Source organism: Grammomys surdaster, unplaced genomic scaffold (assembly GCF_004785775.1).
Source record: "Grammomys surdaster isolate TR1022 unplaced genomic scaffold, NIH_TR_1.0 125807, whole genome shotgun sequence".
NCBI classification, from domain to species: domain Eukaryota; kingdom Metazoa; phylum Chordata; class Mammalia; order Rodentia; family Muridae; genus Grammomys; species Grammomys surdaster.
Window position 1 is genome coordinate 2292059 of NW_021620638.1, and position 27352 is coordinate 2319410.

The 27352-nt window shown below is 40.2% G+C and overlaps 1 protein-coding gene across 1 annotated transcript in view; it reads right to left on the minus strand.

Annotated features, from left to right (window-relative positions):
• Positions 1 to 403: 403 nt before the first annotated feature.
• The window catches only part of Amph (amphiphysin), a 200526-nt gene continuing 173577 nt past the window's right edge, over positions 404 to 27352 (minus strand). The window contains exons 17-21 of the mRNA XM_028789250.1: positions 27022 to 27144; positions 12803 to 13009; positions 11340 to 11606; positions 8649 to 8750; positions 404 to 1581 (exon numbers count right to left, since the gene is read on the minus strand). Coding sequence (XP_028645083.1) covers positions 1474 to 1581; positions 8649 to 8750; positions 11340 to 11606; positions 12803 to 13009; positions 27022 to 27144 — 807 coding nt within the window. The 3' untranslated portion in view covers positions 404 to 1473. The remainder of the gene's footprint in view (positions 1582 to 8648; positions 8751 to 11339; positions 11607 to 12802; positions 13010 to 27021; positions 27145 to 27352) is intronic.

The following is a 27352-nucleotide window of genomic DNA, read 5'->3' on the forward strand; positions in this document are numbered from 1 at the left end:
ATTGACTTCTCTATCCCATCAGAGCTCCTTCTTTATGTACTCACAAACATAAAAATGCCAGAAAGAAAAGTGACTGAAAATGAAGCTGTCATGAGGCTGATTATGCATCATATGATTGCCAGTGATTCATAGACTGAGTGTCCACTGCAGCAATAGAAGGAGGTCTCCCACAGCTGTTATTTGCGCTCTAGTAATTGCTGGTTCCCAGGAAGCATCAGTGACCAGCAATGACTGGGATGGAGGGATGGGGAAGTGAGGTAGGACCATGGAGCACAACCCAGAGGTGGAACAAGCACACATCTGCACAAATAACAACTCCAATATAAATTGCATCAAGTAGCTTGCCCAACTGGAACAAGATTTCAAAAAAGAAAAGAAGAACACTCTTGAAAAAGAACCCGTGTAACTTGGAGATTACCAAAGGTTTATTCGGAATGACACAGCACTGAGAACACAACTGTTACAGGTGGTTTGTGGTACAACGTACATCACCTTGTTCATTTTAGAATGACCTGTGAAGACGAGTTGCATAAATAGAACATGGAAGTATGTAGGAGCTTTTGTAAATAGGTTCTTTTGCCCCCCTCGCCAGCCAATCACATAAAGGCAGAAATAATGACTGCATAGTTGCTGGTCCATGTATTTATTTGGACTGAGCAGCTGGGCAGCTACACAACCGGGCCTGCTCTCTCCAAAGGGGCAGCAGCGTGGACGCACTATCTTTTATATCATCCTGAAAACTGCATACAACACACACAGACACTGTCAACCGTTTTGGCAATGGGATGAGTGGTTTTGCCACAAGGCAAAACTGCAGCTGTAATGCCGACGAATAAGAGCAATGCGTGTATCCATGACACTTAGAGGCGAAGAGCTACAGTGGAAAGGGAAGGAATCAGCTATGTATATGTAGCCGTCTGCATACACATAGGTCCAGCAGGCATGGGAACTAGCTTGTGCGACTGTTGTGTCCGTACATGTGTATATAGAGGTGACTGGAAAAGACAGTTAAGAACGTTTGCAGCTGTTTAGTTTTAAACGCAGTAAACTTGGAAGGAAAAGAGAGCACGTGCTCACATCGGGCAAGGGAGTAAGATGATATCTTACTATAGGATAACTTATCACATCTGCAGGGCAACCACTCGACACCACACACTTGATGCAAAGAAGTCAAAGTCTTGTCAGGAGAAAGCTACTTTGGTGGGAGGGGAATCAGGTACCAGTGTCCACAGTTAGACAAAGCACAAACAGACCTCTATTGAACATAGGGAACAGAGCAAAGACTCTTTCCTTAGTTTGCTATTTTTCCCCTCTTATAGTTTTCGCATACATGCTCTATTGACCAATCTTCCCAAGTCTCATCTGGCACCAGTCTGTCAATCATGAAGAGTATAGTAGCAAAAGTGAACTCCTCCGCCATCTCACGAAGGGTTAAAAACCCAGTCACGTGACCGTTTTGCAACATCTGCAGCCCTACTCCAGGCGTCTTGTGAAGTTCTCTGGAAAGAGGCCTTTGTATGTGGCCAGGTCTCTGTACTGAAGCCAGTCTGACTCCTTCACCCCCACCAACCAGCCTGCATCCTGCAAGACAAGGACAGTGTTTCAGAGTCCAACAAACTTCAGAGTGCACAGTGTCAAGAACTTACACAATGACACATTCAGCTAGTACTGTGACCTCAGGATGCCACACTACTACAAAACACTATAAATTTTGGTCATTTAAACATTAATTTTTTTAAAAAAATTTAATTTATGTATTATTGTACATACTTAACTGAAGGTAAATTTTAACATTCTAATCTTATATACAGCCTATTTAGTTAGTATTATCTGAGTTATAAGTTGTTAAGGAAAAGAGATTTCACATGAAAATATGGTATGCAAGAAATCCAATCATCTTGTGGTTCACAGTGGACTAAGGAGTGAGGGAATGATCCTTGGTGGCAGGGAGGGTCAAACATTTTAAAGTGATTAAGTTAGAAAATAATGCTGACTTGACCACCAAATGTCTGGTGCCACTTTCTTATAGGGAAACAGTTTCCCACGGCTCACACCACATACCACCAATAGAGCACCCAACACAGGGCTGGCTCACCACTACTGAATGCTGGACAAGTGCTACCAGATACTGCTGTTGCTGCTGATGTTGATGTCTGATGTTTCTCATCCATGTGGATTACGGAGATGGTTGAGGCTGTGGTGTTTTGCTGGAGACACATGTTCTTTCTAAATGAGCTTTGTCTCTTATAGGTGCCACCATGGAAATAAAGACATTTAGCCATAAAAAGGTCAGAGAACTATAGGTGGCTTATATGGCCACCTATAGAATGGGAGACTACTGTAATAACTGAAGATTAGAGGCTGCTCCATGCCCTCTGGAGGGGATAACTCGCACAGGCATGCACTACATGGATAACAGTGAGAAATGACTACCTTTATTATGTTAACCAAGGCAGGAAAGACACCCACTTACAAAGAAGAATGGTCAGATTTAATCCGAACCAGTCCTCCATGAAGCTCAAGTACATCTGATAAAAAAAGAGGTCTCAAAACTTAAATGAAGGGCTGGATGTATTCCCTTTTGATATCATCAGAGACTATAAATTGATGCTTCTAAAAAGACAAGAAATATGAGCACTTAGACAGGCCAATTTTTGAAGAGAGAAAAAAAATAGCCCACAAAAATAGCAAGGGAAGAACTGCCCCAATAAACTGACTGATAATAGTCTGGCTGATGAGGAAAGGTGCCCTCCTTCAAATTCCGATGTCACATAAGTGAAAGGCAGCTATATCTAAAGTAAAAGACGATAAGTAAACACTCCCCAAGCCTCTAGTGTGCATAGGGAAGGTCAGTTCCCTTCCCAGAAGCCTATATTGGATTCTATTTACAGTGAGTCAAAATCTAATGAGACCAAATAGAGCTAGGCATTTTTAGATCACTTTAATAGAGAACAAAAAGATAAGAGGGGACATCCACAAAGCCATAATGAAGATAGATTCTAACACATTACTCTGAAATACAACGTCAACACTGTAAAGTGAAGGCTATCAGGCAATATAAATCTGTAGCTAAGGAAAATTAAACTTTAATTGCCTAAAATATGTGGTAGAGAAGAATTTCCAGTTTTGATTATGGTAGAAGAGTTTGTATTGGATTAATGCTTCTCCCCAGACTAAGCACTCAGACAACTATGTTTGTGCATGTGCATATATGAATCTTTACATCAGCAACTGTTTGTGGTAAAATATAATTATAAAATGAAGTCTGTATATAGTGGGATGGACATAAATCATGTGCAGAGCTTGCTGAAGGCACCAAGACAAAAAACAAACAGTATATTTAACGCTTGAATGTAGGGAATCACTGTGGGTGAGAGTAGGTTAATACAACATTCCCCCAAGGATTGTCCTCATTCTCTGTGTGTCAGAGGTATAGAATTTGAGGACCCAAGAACAGCTGCGTACTAGTGGACAGTGAAGTTCTGGGAGGAGGGAAGCCCCTAAGTACACAGAGACACTTTCCTTAAATCCTGGGCTGCATTTATAAATGAGATTTTAATAACTAGGAGAGAAGCAATAGTAAAATACCTGAGAACAGCCAGAGAGTTTAGCGCTGCCAATAAAGGGGGAGTCTGGAGTTTAAATCCTGAGTGGGGCAGGAGAGGTGACTCATTGGTTAAGAGTGTGAACACTTGTAAGCATCAGAGTTCAGGTCCAAGCATCTGAGTTTGGTTCTTAGAACCCACAGCCTACAACCACCTGCAATTCAAGCCTGGACATTTGACACCAAGCTTACCTTGGCACCTGTGTCATGTGCACACATCCCCACACAGCCACGTGTGCACACATAAAGTTAAAAATAAAAATGAATATTAAAACATAATGCAAATCAAGTTAGGAGAATTGACAAAGCACTACACTACAGGCTTTCTATAGACAATGCCCTTAAAAATACCTTATAGTTTAGAGGTAGAAATACTGTCCTAAGGATAAGAATTTATGAAAAGTCTATAGGCAAATATTCTAAGAAAATGCAGAACAACTTTCCACAAATTTAGGGTAATAAGTTAGTAATTTAAGTGCCTGCTGGAACAAAAATAAATAACCTTTGGATATAGAAAACAGAATCCAGCTCCCTACAGTGTACTGTACACATACTGTGTCCAGTATAAATAAAAATGTTACCAGACCCAAGGACAAAATTAGTAAAATATGTCCTATGGACAAAAAGCAATGGATAGAAATATGCTCCAATGTTGTACAAATTTCCAAATATTTGAAATCAATTAGAAATACGGAATCAGTTAGAAATACTGAATTAGTTATTATAAGTTTGTTCAAGTATCTAAGTTGAAAGACAGTGATTATGAGACAGTACAGGGGAAATCTTAGCCTAGAAATGGAGACTAAATAGAAGGATGGCAGAGACATGGCAGAAAGACTGCAGGGTGATGCTGGACTGGGATGGCTGCTGCATACACTTAACAAACACAGAGCAGCAGAGGAATCCTCATAAATTCCCCACCCTGACTATTGTGGTGAAATACATATCAATTAAAAAAGTCACACTGCTAGGCATTAACCTTGAATGCAATATAATTAGAAATTCAGAAACAGAGAAGAAAAAGAAGGCAGGAGAAAAAAACTAAATAAAGAATAGTTGATAGTTTTTCATATACTGAAAAATACAATGTTGTGAGTCAAAGAAACAAAATGAATCCCAGGTAGGAAAGTACTCACTCACACACCACCACCACCACCACCACCACCATATCATAGTTAAACTCATCAGTCATCATGAATATACAAACATATTCTGGAAAGTTACACTGTTTATAGATAAGTTATATTAACCAAATAACTGCTCAGCTCTAATTATAAACAATAGTGACAAAAAAACCCCATCTTGAAGAGTTAAGAGAAAAGAGGTCAGCTCAGTGCTCTTTCACTAGAGAGGAATCTTTAGAAATGAATACAAATAAAGACAGGGTCATGGGACTAGCTGTTTGCAGATCGTCATTCAAGGAACTGCTAATGGAGGAAAAATAATGAAAATAAATGATCAGAAAAAAAGAGAAGAAACTGATATCTATAGAAACAGTAAGTTTACTGGTAAGCATAACAGGCTAGCTCTTTGTCTTTTTTTTTTAAACTAATACAGTTAGTGCAAAATACATAAATGTCTATAGTTGGTGTGATGGATAATTCAATTGTCATTATGGGTTTTATGCCTAGGATATTGACATGACATAGCACTGATTGTGCCCTCGAGAACTTTTGTCCAAAGGGATCTGACTGAAGGAAGAGTAGCACCCTCATTGAATGTGTGTGGCACAATCTCATGGGCTGGGATCCTAGAGTAAATAAAAAGGAAAAAGGGGAGAAAACTGGATGAATCCTGGGAGTCTCTTTATTCTGGGTTTTGTTTGTATGACACATGAAAGGGAGAGAAAGCTCCGCCTCATAGTCACACCAAAATGGAGCTAGCAGCCACTGTGCCGTGTCTGTCACAATGGCTTGTATCTCCTCAAACCATGAACCCAAATGTGGGGAGTTGAATAGGACTGTCCTTCCCCACCCCCAGATTCAGGTATTTGAATTCTTAGCTCATAGGGAGTGACACTGTAAGGAAGTGTGGCCCTATTGCAGTAGAGGTGGCCTTGTTTGAGGAAGTGTGTCATTGTGAAGGCAGGCTTTGAGATCTTATCTGAGCTCAAGCTATGCCCACTGGCTCAGTCTTCTTGCTACCTGTGGTTTAAGATGTAGAACTCTCAGCTCCTTTTCCAGCACCATGTCTGCTTGGACACTGCCATGCTTCCCACCTCGATGATAATGGAGGAAACCTCTGAATCTGTAAGCCAGGCCCAGTTAAATGCTGTCCTTGATAAGAGTTGTCATGGTCAGGTGTGTCTGTTCATGGCAATGGAAACTAACTAAGACATCAAATAAGCCTTTTATCTCTTAAGCTGATTCTTGTCTGATACTTGGTCACAGAGATGAAGACAGTAACCAATGTAGAAAATTATTGCTGTGGGGTGGGCTTACGACTGGGACTACATGGCTGTGTGTGATTGTGGTTCAAGGGAGCCAGGCTACATCTTGAACTATTAGCAGAGTTTTGCTTTTTCCATAGGATATTTGTAACATACAACATACAAACGACAGGGTTCTGAAGTTTACACCAAGGTTCCAAGAAGCCAGAGTCTACCAGTGTGTAGCAGCGTCAGATTTTCTACATGGAGCTTTTTAAGAGGGCAATGCAGAAAACTGTGAAAGTGAAGACCAATTTGCAGTATCTCACAGGATTTTGGGAAGGCAAAGGATGTCTTCCAAGAAAAGCTTCATTCATTTAGTGACACTTACAGAAGGGTGAGGGCACAGTGCTGGAGGAAGCAGTGCTGGAGGAGGTAGGAGCACCCAAGTGTACTGGAGCACTGGAGATAACAATCCTGGGGTTGCAGGATTGTGTGTCCAGTCTGCTGCCATTCTGCCTGGCAGTGCTAGGGCATGTCTTTGCTCTTCTCCCATTCCTCCTTCCTGGGGATGTGAGTGTGAATAGGGTTGTCCTCCTTTCTTTCTCTCCTTCCTTCCTTCCTTCCTTCCTTCCTTCCTTCCTTCCTTCCTTCCTTCCTTCCTTCCTTCCTTCCCTTCTTTGTTTCATTTTTGATCTTATAGGTCCTATGGTTAAGAGATTGTCAAGTCTCAGTAGAGAGACTTTTGAACAATGTTAGAATTGTTCAGACTTTAGGGACATCAGAAATGAACTGAATGCATTTGCATTGTGAGGTAAAGGGGTCAAGAGTGAGACACTGTCTTTTGTGATAATGTTTTTGGTTATCAATTTGACAGGGAAGATACTTGACATGGCTACTTTCCATTGTTGACTTGATTAGATTAATTAATAAATGACTAGAGCATTTCATGAGACATGCCTTAAGGACTCTTCTGTGAGTGCTTTACCTGCAAGTATTACCAAAGGTATAAAACCTGTCCCAAATACACAGAGCACATTCACACGGTTGTTATCTAAATTAAATAAAAAGGAAAACTGAGAAATCCAGTAAAGTTCTGACATGTCCTTTCTTTGCTCTTTGCCTACCAAGAAGAGAGGAGGCCCAGACGACATTCCTACTGTCATGGAGCCATCTGCTCTCAGACCTCCTCTGCCATCCATGATGAGCTGTGTTTCCCAACAAGCCCTCCTTGCGTGAGTTGCTTCTCCTCAGGTCACAGCAATGAGAAAAGTAACTAGTTAAACAGAGTTGGAATACTTTAAGTTGCATACGTTGTTTCTGGATCTCCCTATATTATAAATCGCTACTTTATCAATTTTTGCTCACAAATAGGCTAATAATTACATAGCAATTTTATTAGTCCATTCAAAGAATTAATTTAGGGCTAATTAACTATTGTTAATTGTAAGGTTTTACCTTCTTTGTACTTTTCTGGTTTTTTGGGGGGTTATATGTCAAATTTTATTTATTTATTTATTTATTTATTTATTTATTTAGTATGTACATGAGTGTTATGCCTGTCTGCATGCCTATGCATCCATCATATATGTACAATCCTTGAAGGCCAGAAGAGGGTATTAGATTCCCTGAGATTGGAGATACAGTTGTGAGCCACAATACGTGTTCCAGGAATCAAATTGGAGTTCTGTGGAAGAGCAGCCCGTGCTCCTAATTGTTGAGCCACCTCTCCAGTCTTAGTATGAAATATTTTTTACTTCATTATTTATTTGATAAATTGATCAGTTAAATATCTGTCTTTAATTTTTTAAATATTTGGAGCTTTAATTTTTTTATTATTTTTTAACACTTATAGAGGCATTGCATGTGGGTGTTTAGCCATCAGTTGATTCATACTGCTAATTCTATTACTACAAGAAAGGGCAAAGTATTGGCATTTAAATATTAACTTTGAAAGCTGTGGTTTTAAACTTTATTTTTATGGAAAGACTTATAAATGTATTTCTTTAAAATTACTATGGGAGTTATATTATATCTATTCTTAGTAAAATACATGCCCACAGGCTACTTTACGAAGGCTTTCCATACCATTTCAGGAGTTCCCAAATTGTGAACAGGAGCAACCTTGGAGTTCCTAACACCTTATTATCTAAACATTCTGATAAGAGATACATTTCCAAATTGAAGTATAATTTAAATGTTGTGTTGTATAATGGCAGAGCCGTTGGTTGTAAAGTTTAATAAGGCTTTACGAAGGCTACATGGGTGTGACCCCATCAAAATCCAAAACATTTCTATGAGCCTATAAGTTTTCCCAGGTTGTTTCCATGGGTACCATACCACAAGAGGCAGCCACTTCTAAAAAGGATGTTTAGTTCATGCCTGGCGTCAGCATTTCCTAAAACCTGATGTTACAAGTACAGCATCCCTAGCAAGAAATCTTGAGACAAGAAAAGGTCATCTCACCTAATTGTACGGAAAAGGACAGTCAATGGCATTCGAAATGGGGACCTGAAAGACCAGCTGATGGAGTGCTGAGTGTGCAAGTCCTTAGCACCTTTTTAGAGTTTGGTAGCAGCATGTTAGAAATCAGAAATGCTTCAGGAAGTCACTTGTCCAACTGACCCTTGAAAAAAATCCAATATGGCCCAACACACTTTCCAGCCTTTTCATTACCTGGTCAGCTTCTGAGTCTGAGGGCACCACGAGCACCACATCACCCCTTTGTAGGGTAAGTTCATCAGAGTTCGCTGCCTCGAAATCATGCAGGGTTTCCACCTGCAACATACATAAAAGCAATTGGTTAATTTTAAAAAGAGGCCGAGTGTGGTGACTCTGACTGTAACCAGGTCACCCAGGAGTCTGAGGAAGGACACTAGCCATGACTTCATGCCAGCTTGGGCTAACTAGTGAGCTCCAGACGAGCAAGGCCTGTAGGTTACACAGTGAGACCCTGCCTCAAAATAAAAAAGAAAGAAGTGAAGGAGGAAAAAGGAAGGAAGGAAGGAAGGAAGGAAGGAAGGAAGGAAGAAAGGAAGGAAGGAAGGAAGGAAAGAAGGAAAGAAGGAAAGAAGGAAAGAAGGAAAGGGGAACATTATATTTCCTAATAAGATTACACAGACACTGCTAGAAGCTTTCAGTACATAAAGGATGAAGATACATATTTCAATCCTGCCATGGATGAGATGTGGTCTGCTGCAGAGGTTCATTTGTGGGTGTGGGTAGTAAGAGGCATGGAAAGCATCAAGACAAGGATTTTAGTAGCAGGACATTGGGGTGATGCTCTCAAAAGAATTAGCGGGTTTCTCATAGAACCCTAATTATTCTTCAAGAAAAAAACGAGAGAGTGAGATTTTTTTTACTCTGCCTTCCTGTGTCTTATGACTTTTCCTTTTCACAAGATAGCATCTGCACACAGCCCGAACAGAGCCACTGCCAGTGTTCTTTGAACTTCCGGTTGTAGGCTAAATAGATCACTTGTCTTTCTAAAGACCTAGAATCCAGTATTTTCATATCATAATATAAATTTAAATATTATGAAACAGCCTAATACAAACCCCAAGGGGAAAAGAAACAACCATGCTTCTTACTGACTTGTACGAGGCCATTTGTATCTGTATTCAATAATTCAATGAAATATACAATAGCTGAAACTTTAGCTTGTTAGTTTTTGTTAGATATTCATTGTCACTGATGACTATTTAAGTTGAGCTAAAGATACCAAGCTAAAAAGTTGTTTTGTTAAATAATGAAAAACCAGGCAAACCACCACTTGCATGTTATATAACAATTAGTATTTACTTGAACAAATGACTTTTTAAAAATACATTTTCACTCTTTTCTATCTTACCACATTATGGCATAGCAGCCTGCTTTTCCTTTGCACTTAAATTTCTTTTTTTAGACTTACATTATAATACCCATCCCTCAGCTTAAGGGTCTGTCTAGTCCTGGCCAGTTTTATTTCTCCTATGTTGATTCCTTACAAACACCTGCACATTCAAGATGAAGCAGCCTACCATTAAAATATATTTTTTTCTGTGTAGAATAAAAACTATCAGAGCTATAACTGACTATTATTCAAAAATTAATTCATGAAATGACAGCAGAAGTCCAGGGAAGGGTTGAGAAGTGCACCTTGGGTCACACTGCAGTGATTGGCAAGCTAAGCATGGGTCCTTCGTGCCCCAGCCTTGCCTAGCACACATTCCTTGGATTTTATGTGCACGGCATAAACAATTAACCACGTTTTTAGCCCTAATATTAACCTGTATGTTCAATTATTTTGCCCACATTAATCCCTTTATAAATCTATTATACCCGCACCCTCAGCATCTTCCTTCTAAAGGAGAGATAGAGAGAATGGATAGATATTCAATCCCATTATTATGAACACAAATTGCATATATATGCCTATACATAATATATACATACATACATATACATATACATATACATATACATATACATATACATATACATATACATATATATATATATACACACATATATGCATATAATTTTTTAAAAAAAGAATAGGTATCTAGGCACAGTTGTCTGTGTCCATCACCCACTTGTCTGGGAGACTAAAGCAGAAGTTCACAAGGTGAAGACCTGCCTATCAAAATTAGCAAGGCCCTGTCTCTAAATTAAAAAGGACAAAGACTTGAAGTAAAGTAGCGGAGTATTTGCTTAGCATGCACAAAGCTCTGAGTTTGCTCTCAGGACAGCAAAACAAAGAACCAACCAAGGAAAACAAGAGCTGCGTTTTGAAATACAGTATCAAATTATACAATGCTTACAATTTCTAATCAGATTCTTCTGAGGACCTTATCTGCCACACCACTAGGCTGTACATGGCATTTGTGGTCAATTACTGTTGTTTTGTTGGCTGGTAAGGAGACTTTAGACCCTGGCCCGCAAATCTTTCTTCCCAAGAATGGAGGCTTGTTTCTTTCTTCCTTTCACAGAAGGCCCATAGTGCCTTTAGCCACTTTTTTTTTTGACTACTTGTTGGTTCCCTCATTCTGCATTTGGACTGAATCACTCTGTATCCTGCCTGTTTAACGACTCCTTATGAAATATACTGTGGAGTACGGTTGACTTGAAAGGCCTAGTCTGAGCCAGGCTATACAGACTCAGCTCTGAAGGAGGCATGGGAAGGTACTACTGTAGATCTTGCTTGCCCAAAGCATGGACTCTGGGTCATTTTCCCAGGAGAGGTCAGGGTAAAGGGAAAGTAGATTTGAGAAACAAGACATAAAACGATGATGACAACAACAACAACAGAACCCACACTCAGGAAAACCAGAGAGTAGTGCAAAGAAAACTCAAATGACAATGACCCTGAAATGACAATACAAAGACCTTGTAGAGAAAGCCAGGAGGCAGTTCCTGAGTGGCATCCCCTGCAGACAGTGAGGCATCCACAGCACCTGCCAGTGCAGGTGTAACAGCCTGAGAATCCAGAGGCGTGGGCTCTGCAGCCAGTTCCTGCTTCTCACCCGCTGGGCCCTGGGGAGCCACATCCTCAGTGCCCTCCCTCGTTTCAATACTCATAGCAGGTTCTTGATGCTCTCCTTCCCCTTCATGGTTGGAGGCTGGCTCGATGACAACAGAAGGGATGACCTTCTCCTGGTGGGTAGAGAAGTGGACAGTGTCATGGCCCGGGAAACGATAGGTGCGTTTGCTCCTAGGTCAGTATCTTCTCCCTGCCACCCACGCTTTCTCTGTCCCACTAACCCACAGTTCCAAGCCCACTAAGTTTGCAGACTGTGGACCTATGCCTTGTGTTTGTCCTGACTTTTTCACTGTCTCCTTTGAGTACTAAACCATTAGTGGAAATCCTATCTCCATCCTTGAGCATTCACACGCCTGGAAAATGGGAGGGTCCTATGAGCAATTCCAGAGCAGTGGGAGGCTGAAAAGGGAGACAATATACCCTGAGAGGGTAGGAGGCTGTCCTGAAAAGAAAACATAAAAGAGGACTTCCCGTTGCGGTCACACTTTGCACGGTCATTCATGATTGCCCATGGGGCCTGGCATGTACTATCTTTGGTTGCTGCAGGTGACAGGAAGAGCCAGAAGCAACTCTAACTTCCTGTGTGTGCTCATCTGTTTCCTTGAATAGTGGGGTTAGCTTCAATGAGAGAAGCTCTCTAGGGAATCTGAGATGCTCTAATAATGATAAACATGAAATAGTGATAGCAGTAACTCAGAGTCACTACTCACACCGAGTTAGCCTTTGGAGGACATTTATCACTCAAATAGCTCTATCATTTCTATCACACTCTCCCTTCCTCTCTCCATTATGGGTTTTCTCATTATGATGACAGGAATAGAAATGGTCGTCATAGACACATAAACAGTGGCATTATGTGGCCTCGTTGTAGGAGGAGGAGGGGGTGGACTGAGAGTTTCAGAAGCTCAAACCAGGCCTAGTGGCTCACTGCCTCTTCCTGCTGCCTGTGGACCCCAGAAGTAGAATGCTCAGCTTCTCCTCCAGCACCATTCCTGTTGCATGGCGCCATGCTTCCTACCATACCTGTAATGGACTAAACGTCGGAACTATAAGCCAGCCCCAGTTGAATGCTCTCCTTTATAAGAGTAGCTGTGGTCATGGTATCTCTTCACAGCAATAGAAACCCAAAGACACTCCTCATCTGTGCTTCATTCCTTCTCGCTATCACGATTGAAACTTCTTTCCCCTTTTCTGTTCGTCAGCCACAGGTGTAGGAAGTCCATTCCATACACAGACAGCTACTGCCCCGACCAGCAGAAACGACCCACTAAACAGCCCTCTTCTTAGCAGTTTCTCAAGGAACCCATACCTGAGGAGCACCCGCTTCAGCATCTGCTGGTTGAGGGCTTTCACTGCTTGCAAGCTCCGTGCTTTCTGCATCGATTTTAGCTCCCTCTGGACTTTCTCCTTCTCCAGCAGGGAGGGCTGCCTTCTCTGCCTCTGCCTCCTCCACTGGGGCCCCCTCAGTTGGCACTGTAGTTTCCATAGTCTCACCAGCATCAGTTCCAGGAGGGATCTGTAAGGTAGAGAGAAGTTACCATGCCTGTGCCTCCAGAGCCTCCACAAGGCCTCAGGCTCACCCGGTCATTCTGCCCTAACTGCTAAAGCCCCCAGCACTGAGCTGTTTTGCCATAAGCAAAATCCCAGGAGTCAGGGGCAGCAGAAACTGCTTACTCAGAGCTCACTCTTCCACAGAGCATCCAGTAATATGGATTCTGCACCCCTTGGTTTTCTCTGCAGCAGCGAGGTATAGTGGATGGCATTGAAACAGGTGACATATACCATTCTTTTTTTTTTTAAGATTTTATTTTATATATATGAGTACACTGTCTTCAAACACACCAGAAGAGGGCATCGGATCCCACTAAAGATGGTTGTGAGCCACCATGTGGTTGCTGGGAATTGAACTCAGGACCTCTGGAAGAGCAGTCAGTGCTCTTAACCGCTGAGCCATCTCTCCAGCCACCCATATATCATTCTTTAGAGGATATTGGTAAGTGATGGGTGGATCTTTCTCAATAAGCTATATTGGGTTTTGGTGTTGTTGCTGCTGCTGCTGCTGCATGAAAACAGATGACAGTGGATTGGGCTTTAGGGAGCCCCTATTATAACACTGAAGGGCGCTGGGTTCCTGTGAGGCCTGGATCATGGAGGAACACTACAGTGGGATGACATCCCGTTTGGCAGTCACAATCAGGATGGCTGCACTTTGTGATGGTCTCCACATCTGTGTGGATAAGGCTTCCTAGCTGAATCACCTTCAGGGAATGGGAGTGATAGTGGGGTCTTCCGCAAAAGAACACTAGAGGATGAGGGGAAATGGCTTCAAACCCAATACACATCAGCAAAATATAAATATCTATGGAGCCATCTGCTGGCCAGGAAAATGAAGCAATCAGACTTTGCGTCTTTACTAAGGGAAGCAAAATTGAAGAACGTTTTCAGTAGTATTTAAAACATGTGCTGTTGAAATAAAGGAAGCATCATCACAAGTTTTAAATTTGGACAAACTGGTTTAGGGTCTAACCTTTAATAGGACTCTAACAATAACGGCATAGCAGACCTGATTTGAGAAGGTAGAGTAAAAAGGACTATTGAGAAAGAACGTTAAGACTGAGCTTATATAGTATACCCAGGACATTCTGATGGGGTTGGCATCAGCTGGTGCTTTCCTTACCGAATCAGCTCTGCACTGTTCATTGTATTAAGTCAGGAAAACCATACTCTTGCAAGCACTGGCTCTCCAACCCCGAATTCTGAAGTGAGTGGTGGAGAGCAGTGCTCATGGGCATCGCAAATGTGGCATGGGAATGTGACCTCACACAGGCCCTCAGCATGGTATTCTCTACAGTCTCTCCTCTTCCTCAAAGTCACAGCTACTATGTTTCTTAAAATAATCTTCCATATGTGGCTGGAGACATGGCTCAACAGTTAAGACACTGATTGCTCTTCCAGAAGACTCAGATTCAATTCCCTGCACCAAATAGCAGCTTACAACTGTCTATAGCTACAAGATCTGAGACCCTCACACAGACATACAAGCAGGAAAAACACCAAAGCACACAAAAGTAAAAATAAATAAAAAAATTGTAAAAATCGTCTATGAAGCACTTTTTCTAAATATCATACTTTTACTTTGGGGATAAAAGCTATATCATTTGACACATCATGGAAAGTCACTCATAATCATAGAAATGTCCATGTCTCATGTGAGAATCTTCTATTATGCAAATGCAGACACTGTCCTTATTTCTTTATATTTGCTCTGTTATTAAATACGTGGATTCAGAAAAGTGATCTTCTTGTGTGAACTGTAGCTGATACTAACTGAAATGAATTTTAAATGCCAATACTTAATTGAAATGAGTTAAAAGTTATATGAAGATTTGTGTTTCAGTGAATAACTGAAAAGGCCAATAACAAAAATAAATTAAAAATGTTAAGAGAATCTCATTTCTCATTTTAAGTAAACAATTATTTTCTTTTTAGATGATATGTTGTCAAGAGAAGAATAATTAGTAACAACGTAGGAAGGCATCTCAATCCTGAGAACAGTGAGCAATTGTTCATTGACTTATTTGTTGGTGAAATCAACAACGTTAGGCTGGGATGGAGCTCAGTGGTACAGTGCTCCCAGCTGAGGCCCCAGTTTTAGTGCCAGGTATTGTAATAAAAAGAAGAAAGGACTGAAAGAAGGAAGGAAGGAAGGAAGGGATGGAAGAAAGAAGGGAGGGAGGGAGGGAGGGAGGGAGGGAGGGAGGGAGGGAGGTAGGAAGGGATGGGAAAAGGGTGAGGGAGGGAATAGACTTTCACTAGGAAATTAAAGACCTAGCAAGTTTTCTTCCACACTGGTAACTATTCATACATATAATATGAATGAAGTGACTCATGGGCCTGAATGAGGAAGACAAATTGTTTAGTCATAAATCTATTTTTGCTTTTCCTCTGTCTTGAAAAGGATTACACCCATAACCAATCTAATGGTTTCATTAGTTCAATATCTTTCAACAAAATAGACTCAATAGACTCTAAATACATGCAGGCAGAATTGCAAACTACACACACACACACACACACACACACACACACAGAGAGAGAGAGAGAGAGAGAGAGAGAGAGAGAGAGAGAGAGAGAGATGAATTTCATAACATGTACCTCCACTTACATAAATTCTTCCATGCATAAATGTTCTGAGCAGCACACATCATTCATTAGTAATTGGTACTGTTTTAAGTGAATTAATGTGACTTCTCTAGAAGAAAATATATTATTTTATGGCATATTTGTGGTATTGCTAAAGGTAATTTTATGATTTTTTTAAGATTTATTTTATTTTACTTATGTGTATGTGTGATTGTGTCTTTATGTGTACATGCATGCAAGTTTCTGTGGAGGCCAGAAAATGGCATCAGATCTCCTGGAGCTGGAATTACAAGTGGATATGAAGCAACCAACTGGGTGCTGGAAACTGACTGGAGTCCTCTGGAAAGACAGCAAGCACTCTTAAAAACTTAGCCATCTCAACAGAAACACCAAAGGTAATTTTAAAACTCATTTGATGCAAATAGAATCATTAGTTTATGCATGATCATTTTCTGTCTGTGTGTGTGGGGGCTGTATCCTATTTTACTGTCACAAGACATACACACCATAGCTCGCCTTTGGCTAAGTAATGTGAACAGATGTTGACAGAATCTGCTGGTTCTGACTCCAACACTGCAGTGACACCAGCCACCAGCAGATGGCTCTGTCACATGAAAGGAACCTAGTGTGTAGGAAAGGGCTGATAAGATGGTGGCAAATAAATGTCACCCAAACCCTGGAGTGAATGCTGGAGAAGGCTGCTAATTCTGACTCCTGAGGAATGACTCCATGCAGAATGACCTATGCAGAAAATGGAAGTAAAAGAATTCTTCTCAGTTCTTTGCACGACTAGCAATGGATTTCCAATTCTCTAGCCATATTCAATTAACATTTTGGTTTTATACTTTAAAGTACTACAATCACTGCTCTTTAGATTTCCTTACACATGATTTCTGTTGCTGACTTGATTGTAATGTCTTTCAAAATTTTTCTCCTACCAAAATTTTCCTACTTCATATTGGTTGCAATAAAATAACACAAAAGCACAACAGAAATTAGGAACCTACTCAAACTAGGTGTTAGTACTAAATTAAATCAAGGGAAAAGGTTTTTGGAAAGGTTTTTGACCCTAATATTATTCCTTTTTCTCTGTTTTTATTCATCTCAGGGGTTAACTTTTCTATAGATATGAAAAGACAATCCTGTGTTGTGCTTTGATTGCTGCAGTGGATATCGTAGCTCGTCACACAAACCATTGCTTTTTAATAGCATTATCCAGGAAGACTGGATCACAGAAAATGTAGAAGGAACTGTGCTGTGTTCAGATGAACAACAGTATCACATTCTACCAGGACTGTACTATTCATTGTCTAAGGTTTTTTTCCTGATGGAAAATGTCTAATTTTTTAAAAAAATCAAAAAATATCAACAACAACAAAACCAAAAGTTGAGAGAGTTCTCCTCTGTCCTCAGACACCTGGTCACTTCTCTGACAAGTTGAAAGAGTTCTCCTCTGTCCTCAGACACCTGGTCACTTCTCTGACAATGAGGTCCACATGCCGTAACAAACAATACTGCTAGCCAGAGACACTACTTACTTATCTGCTATTTCATCTTATATTCTATGTTGGTGGAAATGTTATGACATTTCTGTCAGAATCTTCTAAATACCAGCAAATATGTTAGCAAAACTTGAGAGTACAATTACAGGAATATAATATATAGTATATAATATGTGGTATATAATATATAGTATATAATATTTATTATGTACCATGTAACAAGTAACATATAATATAATAAATATAATATAATATAATAAGCACAGAGTTATTAAATATTGAAAGAGAGGAAATACAATGATGTCACAGAACCAGGTTGACAAAGGCATGCCTCCCTGCATGGAGGCTGCAGGAGACTTTGTAATCAGTGAAGCTAGACCCTTCATTGGTTTGTTCATTACTCCTTTGCTCAATAACAATAACTCCAAGCAATACCTGAGAAGCAGCTTACCAATTATTTACCAGTCATAGATGTAGCAATAATTTTAATAATTGTAGATGTGGACATAATTTGGTAACTTAATTCTTCTTTAATTTAGTATGGGTTTCTTTTGTGTGTGCATGCATGTGTGTGTGTGTGTGTGCTTGTGTGTGTGTGTGTGTAAGCGTGTGGACACTTTCTTTATTAATGACTGATATAGGAGTGTCAAGAACACAAGAACACTCTAGGTGATGGTTCTAGGTTATACACATAATCAGGCTGAGCTAGTCATAGAAAGCAATCCAGTAAGCAACATTGCTCTGTGGCCTCTGCTTTAGTTTCTGCCTACAGGTTTTTGTCCTGATTGAGGTCCTGCCTCGACTTCCTTCAATGATGAACTGCGATTGGGATGCATAAATCAAATAAACTTCTTTTCTCAAGGTTGCTTTGGCTATGGTGTTTATCACAGCAGTAGAAACCAACTAAAGCTAGAATTTGTTGCTGATAGGTTATTTCTCCACCATTGGTGAACTGAGTCAATTCAAACAGATTAGATTAGATTAAAGACAAGTTGATTGGGAAGCTTCTCTCCAGTGGGCAAGTTCACTGGCCTCAAGGACCATGGCCAGGGAAGTCACCATGAGGAAGGGGTGGGAAGAAAAAAAGAAAGAAAAGGGTATGCTTGCAGAAAGAAGAGGAGAACAGAGGCAGAGACCAAAATGTCTGGATTATACAGGGAAAAATCCTCTGGGGTAGGGCAGCTCAACCCCTGGGCTGGGAAGTTCAGAGTTGGGGGCAGAGTATGCCAGGTAGGGACTGAGGGATGCTGGGAGAACTTGGAGGTCAGGGTGGTTTGATATATAAAATATAAAAGCCTCAGACTCTTGTCCTGGGGTCCAAAATCAAACAGTTGCATATAACCATACACTTTGAATGTCTCCAATGTGTGTCAAAGGTATGGGAACATGTTCCCAATAGTACAATGCCAAGGTGTGGGTGCTGTAGGAAGGCACTTCCATAATCATCATCTGCCTTGTAGGCTCAGCTATTGCTTCAGCCACCTCTATGCTTTCACTTAGGGAACAGCTTTCTGGTCGTAGCTGAAATTTCTAAAATATAGCACTCTAGAAACTTAATATGTTCCTTGTCAAAATTCTCTTATATCATCAATGCTGATTACAATAGAATTGATACAAATTAACTTTGTTCTTTTATGGCATCTTAGCATTTTTTAGTTTTCTCATCCCATCTTCATATATGCAACTATTTTATTTTCACTACCTCTGGCATAAATGACATAATGATAAGTGAAGGCTACATAAAGTATACATTACAGATTTTAAATAACTGACATATTCTAATAACTGCAGGATGGCTTGTGGAGTCAGAAAACGGCAGTATTCCTGATGTTTGCTTTATAAAGACAATTGATGGAAAGGCCACTGAGCTCCAGGCTTTCTAGTTTATTCTGATTCTAAAGAAAAATAATCCTGATGCACAGACAGACTACTGTCATTTTTATTTTATGTGCACCCTGTAGCTTGGGAAAGAAACTGGCTTTGACTGTGAATGCAACATTCTCCAGGTGCTGTGACAGAAGTTTTGTGTTTGTTGTATATTAATCTGTTAACATCTCTGTTATAGCTTATTCTCATTTCCTGAGAGTCATCTAAGGTTAAAGAGCTCAAGGAACCTGCTCAAGTAGTGAATAGGTTTAGAACTGTCTGTCCAAATTCTGTGCTTTTGTCAAACCAATCTGTACTCATGAAGATAAACATCTAAATTAGAGAGTACTGTAGCAATCCTTAGAGCTTGAGCACAAACTACAGGCATCCATTGATAGATCTCAAGCTAACAATGGGTTGAAGAGGACTCTAAGTATGCTTTCAAATGGTTGATATGTATCCTTATGCAGTTGGAGTCAGATGCCCTACCATTGTGCCACGAGATCACCCCTTATACACTTGGCATACCACTCTTTAAGTAATTTTTCCTACTTTCTGTACTATTTTGGAACTAGCAATCATATCACAAAGTCTCTCCTCATCAATAGCAAATGTTGCAACAAACAGAAATCAAGAAGCAGTTAGTTGGTGTCCTAGTTAGTTTCAATTGTCAACTTGACACAGCTTAGAGGTAAGCCCTAATTGAGGAATTGCCTGGATCAGACTAGTCTTTTGACAAGACTATGGAGGCACTGTCTTGACTGTTAATCGATGAAGGAGGAATGAGTCTACTGTGGGCAGCACCATTCCCTAAACAGATGGTCCTAGACTGCATAAGAAAAGTTGAACATACAAAGCATAAGGTTGAACAAACAGGCCAGCAGGCAGTGTTCTTTCATGGTTTCTGCCTCAACTTTCTGCCTTTAGCTCCTGCTATAACTTTCCTCAGTGACAAACTGTGATATGGAAAGCTGAGTCAAATAAATCCTTTTCTTCCTCAAGTTGCTGTGGTCACAACAATAGAATGAAACTAGAACAGCTGGGTAGAACTTTTCTATATTACTTTTGGCAATTATCTTCTAGATTTCACTGTTTAGAAAGTTATGTGGAGAATGGGAAAGTGCAAAAGGCCTTCTGATCTTTGTCTAGGTTTCTCCATTGCAATACAAACAAGAATGTTTCACAGTTACGTTCACCAGCTAACGATTAATGTCATCCCACAGGTGAAAGTGCTCTGGAGCTCTGTGTTCTCATTTCCAGTTGAGAAATGAGATGGAGCAAAGAAGTGCTGAAGTCAGGGTTGGGAGGAGACTGCTAGTTCCCCTTGGAGCTGGCTTTGTAACCTTGCAGAAGAAATTAGTAAAGGGATTGATGCAGTGGGTGTCCCAACCACAGACCATCACTGCCTTTACCTCACTGTCCCTAAATGAGGCTGGAGCCAGAGCTCTGGACAGCCCGAAATTTCTGACATTTTATTAATTTTAAAATTTCAATTTAAAAGGATTAAAATTAAGGACTAAACTTTTTCATCAGGGTTGATTTTAAAGAGAAAGTCATAAGGCAATTCAGGTCTTCAAGGGACTACTATAATCGCATAGAGAAGACTCCAGTACTTTGGCATAGGATCCCAGTTGGTATGCCTCTTCATAAAACAATATTTAAAACACTGCCTACCACAGCCTTCTTCCAGCAAGATCGAAGGGAGTGTGCTACCCTAGAAGCCCTGTCCTATGAACATTTCTTTCGAATTGGTATCTGGTTCAGCAAATGGCAAATCTGGCTCACACATTCATGCATTTCCTTCCAAAGAGAGTTACAGGATTTTCTCTTCCTCATCTGCTTCTCACTCAGCTTTCAGAAACCTGCTACTCTAGTCTTTCCTTCAGTCCCATCAGAAGCCCTAAGCAGCTAGGTTCTAGTCCAACTCAACCAATTGCTGCATTGTTGCCAACACAACAGCTGTTAAAATTAAGTCCACATCTTCCTTGGAAAAAAAATCACCTGCAGATATGTCAAAGTTAATGAATTTTTGTTGTTGTTAATTTGGCTTTAAGCAGGGGAGGGTATAGTATGTATTAATTATACACTGTGACATTGAAAGTTTCTATTAGTGATTTATCTGAAAAGTCACTAGAAGTAGGTGTAGCTTTTGAAGGAAAGGTCGATATTGTACATGTGCTTGCTAAGAAATGGGAACATAAGCAAGTAAGTAGTGGTTTGAAAAGTAATCATAGGAGGTATCTTCAATGTTTTGCCAAGTCTGTAAGAAAGGTTTATAGTTAACTTTATTTAACAGTGTTTGCTAATGAACCCTGAGCTTCAGTCATGAAATACAAGCATGATAATACTGAGTTATAATTTCAGCCCTGAGGTTGTTTTAAAAAATAGTGTCTTTGCAAGTCTGGCATTGTGACACATGCCTGGAATCCTGGCGTTTAGAGGGTTGAGGTAGAAAGACAGCTTGAGCTACATAAGTAAGTGACAAACCAACCTACTACACACTGAGACTCTGACTCAAATCACTGACAACAGAACAGGAGCAGCAGATGGTCACCTAAGTGGGCTCTGGATCAGGATGACAGAATTAAAGGAAAGGGGCCGCGCTCAGCCTGAGACAAGACTGGGTTGAAAATCACTTATGTTCTGTGAACGAATCTCCTAATGCTGAGTGTGGCAAGGACCATGTGTGTATACACATACACACACACACACACACACACACACACACACACACACACACACACATCTCAGAATAGTTTGGGGCTTGACAGGTGCCAGTGTGTGGCCTGAAGCTTGAGGAGCAGGCAGCTGAGCATCACACTCGGAAGACCCAGAGGCAGCGCTCTAACTTCCAGGCTTTGGAACAGCTGTGGTGTTAATGAGTAGACGACTCAGGGCAATCTGTCACCCCAATCGCCCAGCAAACACAGGCTGGAAACAGCCATAAAAGATGGTTCACCACACCACAGGGATTTGAAAGTCCTTACATTTTAAAGCATTTAGTTGTAGATGTTGAAGAGTAGAAGAACTTTATCAGGTGCAACTCCTTCAAAGTAGAGATGAGAAACAGTCGCAGAAGGTAAAATTATTTCTCCCACACCAACTTCTTACAGTCATGCAGCTCGTGCCATGCACATCCATGTTAGGGTATTGCTGCCATATCCCCTTTAACAACTGCTTTACAGTCAAAACGATGGATGTGGACACATACTGCCTTTGGGAAGCTTTTAAAACAAGAGCTGTTTCATTTTGATTTTTCAGTTACACCCCCAAGAACATTTCTTATGTATAGAACGAATTGTGGAAAGTCCTGATATAAGCAGAGATTTCAGACCACCTGGGGTCCTAATGTCCTTCACTGTAGCTTCTCTTTATAGCAAATGGAAACCGTCATGGAAAAACACAAGTGGACACAAAGCAGAGGTGAAACAGTTATGGGGAGCCCTGATCCAGTAGATGTACCTATAGCACAGCTCCTGAAGATGTCTCAGGGAACACTGAGTAAAGGGAGGAAAGAAGGATTGTAAGAACCAGAATACCAGGAAGACTGCCATGAGACTGTCTTATCTAGTAATGACTATATATACAAGACCTAAATAGACAATACTAGTAGATCCGTTAAGTGCAATGGAGAAAATATCAAAGGTTCCCATTCATAGACAAAGACCCACAGGTAATTAGTGAGATCTGAGAAAGGGAGAATTGGCTTCTCCCCTTTGTTTATTTGATATGAAGTTCTCAGACTTGAAACCATATGTACACAAACAGAAACAGACTCAGTAGGTCCTATTTATATATTTGTGCATATGTGTATATAATGATAATAATCAAAGAAAAAAGGCTATTAACTTGAGGAGACATATGAAAGATTGGAGAGAGGGTGCATGGGAGGTGCTAGAGAGAGGAAAGGAAAGGGGATGGATGATGTAATTATATTTTACTTTAAATGTATTTTAAAAAATGTATTTGTAAGTCAGGCAGGTGGATCTCTGTGAGTTCATAGCTAGCCTGGTCTACAAAATGAGTTTCAGGAGAGTCAGGGGTGTTACACAGAGAAACCCTGTCTTAGAAAACAAACAAAACATAAAAAGAAAACAAACAAACAACAACAAAAAAGAAAAAAGAAAGAAATCTGCTTGCAAAAGTATAAAATTTGGAATGAGTGGGTGATGGGTGGCCCCCAACAACCTGAGAAGGGATCATGGAGAACCATCCTTTGAACCTGTGCTTAGAGCAGTGACTTGTCTCCATATCTCCACTCTGCAGCTCAATGTCATGTACTTTATGCAGTTAGGCTTTGAGCTGGAGCCTGGATCAATATAGTATACAAGCACTGATGCAGAAGAAGCTTTCTGACATCCCAAATGGGAATTTGATGTGAATATTTCAGAATCAAGTTACTTTCTTCAAAATCTAAATCATCATCTATCTACCTTCCTGTTGTTGGCCACATTCATCTCAAAGTCAACCATATCTTTAACTAGAACAGCGTTTCAAGAATATCAGTTGTAGTTTTTCCTTCTTCTATGTTTGTGTGTGTGGATGTATGTGTGGATGGATGTGCTCATGTGTGCTTGTAGGGGCAAGAGTTCAGACATTCGTACTCCACTTTGGTTTTTGAAAGAGAAGCTCTAGCTGAACCTGGATTTCACTGATTGGCTAAACTGTCTAGCCAACAAGTTCTTGGAATTCTGTTTCTGTCTTCAGGACTTGGATTATATGCATGTACCAACATGCATGACTTTGGTGTGGGTCCTGTGGATCGGAACTCAGGCCCACACACTTGTACAGCAAGCATGCCACCCACTGAGCCACCTCCTCAGCCTCTGTTCTTCATCTTAAGCAATCACACAGCTAAGGTGAGTAGACAGGTCACAACCTAACAACATATAAAAACCCTACATTTGCACAGAACTCACCAATAAATTTGGGGAGACAGGAAGTTCACACAAGCAACAGGCACTTCTCAAAGGGATTCATCTAGATGATACACTTCTTATTTTTCTACAGGACATAGTCCCTCTCTGTATTTCCATATGGACAATATTAAAATTTTATTAATTTCCTTTTAAATTTTGGTTTGAATATTTATTTAGTCTTAATTTATGTGTATATGTTTTGTCTGCATACATGTATGGGCACTGCCTGGATGCCTGGTATGCGTGGAGGCCAGAGAAGGGTGATAGAGTGTCTGAAACTATAGTTAATGATGTAAGCCACTTTGTTGGTATTATGGCCTGAACCCAGATCCTGTGCAAGAACAGGAAATGCTGTTGACTATTGAGTCATCTCCTTAGCCCCAATTTGTAAAAATTAGAATTAACTGGTATGTTTCTATTTCTATGATACCCTACATTTAGTTTTCATTTTGTTAATTTTTTTATTATTTATTAATGATGTAATAATAAATTGTTGAGTTGGCAGATAACCTGTGCTTTTACACATAAAGTAACCTTAGGAACCAATAAGATATAATATAACCTCCATTTATGTAGAACATAGTCCAGAAAATAGGATTTTGGCAAAGTAGAACCTGATTTCTATTTGTGTATGTTCTGTGAAGGCTGTGGTAACCACTAAAATTTTTAGGAGACATTTTCAACTCTCTACATATTCATGGGCATTTTGCTATCCATGAGCTTGCTTAATGTTGACATTTATCTCTGTTTGCAGTGTGGGTCTTTGGCACAGCCATATCCACTGGAAATGGCAAAAGCTATAAAGCTATCACATCGGCTCGACACAGTTCCAGCAAAGCCCAACCAAATGCTGTACTCACTGTCAACTCTCACTTTTAGGTTTTGGTCTTTGAACATTGCATTTTTGGGGACTTTTGCATTATGATTTATTTTATGTCTCTTCCTAAGAAAATTATGTCTGAGTCCTTTTAGAAAAGTCATAAACTTAACATCTCTTCTGCTTTTAGGGAAATAATTTTATCTGGACTTATTTGGAAGTCATCCTTATACCCTGGAGATTGTGATAAGCACAGATGAGGCTATGGTTCTAGGAATCTTCTCAGGGTATCTGCCCCCAAGGAAACTGAAACAGTATAATTGGGACAGGATAAACATAGAGATACTTGACAAACTCTCACTGGTCAGGTGAATTAGTAACAAATTTATGATCATTTTTTACAATATGCTTACAGCTCCCTGATAATGTATTTTAAAGATAGGGTACCTTACAGGGTACAGACTTGTAGTAATAGAACTCAGTAAATAACATAGATCAACTAAAACAACTTTTCCTATTTTATAACACAGATGATGAAACAATATAGTAAAAGAATTAGGTATTAGAATTTGCTATTCATAAAAAAAAAAACAATTCAGATATTTTCAGTTTGTCTGGGGTGTTTTAAAACTTCAAATACTGCCAGCCTAAAAGCAGACTGTATAAAATAAATGTTTACTTTGACAGAGTCATTCTTTAGATTAATTAGAGTTATAAAGACAATAAAAATAAAGCCTGTTCTTTTTGTACTTTTTAACTGTGACTGAACTTGTAACCATGAATATGTAACGAATAAGCAAACACAAGTCCAGAGACAAAAATGATGGAATCAGTACTTCTTGAATAATCCTTCGTTTGTCTTTGGTCTGTGAAACCTGTATAATAAAGTTGATTGCTGCAAGATCCCCCTGACCACTGCACCTGATTCAGTCCTCATCTCCTCTTAGTTGTCAGCACAGGGCAGACCCCCACAGGTCTTCCTCGTGGCTGTGTGCATCATGGTAAAAACAAGTATCTGAGCAGCTGGGTGGATCTCCAATCCAGCACAAAGGTATCCATAAGGTCTCTCATAGCTGCAAAGTCTGGATAAACTAAATTTTGTAAAAAAAAAAAACATTTTTAGAGAATAAATATTTATAGATTCACAGTTCTAAAATATATACCATTGGTTTAATATTGGGACATCACCAACTTATGAGAGTAAAACCATAAGGAATCAATACATATGTGTCATGTAATCATAGGAGACAGGATAGTGACCATGGATGTCCATTTGGTTCTGAGTTATGCAGCCCCCTCCCAACTTGTAATAATGTATGAGGCAGCGTAGTTGCATCACCTATGTATAAGCACTCCTATCCTAACAATGCACCTGAAACGTCAGAACCTCCTTAAACTCCCATATGCATCAGGCTACATGTTTCCATTTTTGAATAAGTTTCCCCACCCCTGATAACAAATTACACAGCTACCATTCAAATGAATTTCAAACCTATGTAGGTATAAAGACTAGAAGGGCTGGAACTAGTTTTGCTGCATATGTAATAAGACAAAATTGTCCTCTTTTTAGGGACCATCTTATGCCTATGCATAATTTCCCATGAATATGATTAAACTCAGATGCATTATGGGAAAGGACATACATAGCAGAGAGATGAAGACATAACCTAATCAATCAGACTGAGAGCCACTCAGTAGCCAGCCCATCCTTTTGAGTTCTATAGGAGGAAGCATAGTGGAGACCCATGAGTATATTCCCTCATGTGCCCTGCTATCAGTCCTGTCAATGAACCTCTCTTTAATCCGAACTATCACTTTGCTCAGAATTAATTTATTGTGTCTCTTCTGCAGGTCAGTATGAGACCTCACTTTCTGTTGTTTTGGATAAGAAGCCAAGGGCCTGGAAACACTCTGTCCAGACCTGACTGCCGGCAGCACATAAACATGAACAGCAAAGTTATCTCGAGCTACTTGATCCCTAAGTACAGGATATTTCCAACTGTCTCAGGAGGAACACAGAAACAGGTCTGATTCTCTCCACTGGCAAAAGAAGCGCATCAAAACCATCAAGGTAGAGTTTTGAAGAGCCACACCAATGGCTACATGGCAGTTTCCCTAATGCATAAGCTTGATTCTTTGGTATACTCTCAGTGATGATGATGATGATGTCAGGGAAATATCCAGGCCAGCTAAAGTCTGGATAGGAGGTGATACAAAGGATCATGGGAGAAGCTTGAAAGAAGCAGCAGAGTGAATGGAAGGAGAAGGGGATAGTGCTCACCACGGCCTCCTCCTTTGGCTCCTCCATCTCTAGCCCGAGGTCCAGCCCAGCAGCAGGTGCAGCAGCAGTGGCAGGAGGCTCCTCTGCTTGCGGCTCTGTAGATAGAGCCTGCTCAGTTTCAGCCTTGAGTTATTTGGGGATAAGAAGAAAAGAAGATTCGACATGTGACTAGGTGACATTGCAGAATTCTGGACAATCCAGAATCTCATCATTATTCAGAACAGGCAGCCAGCTTCACTAAAGCCATTCTAGAAAAATGAATTCTCTCATCTAGTGTCATGTACCCTTGCAGAACTGAAGACTCATGGAGTGGGTTGTGTTGAGCTTCTTC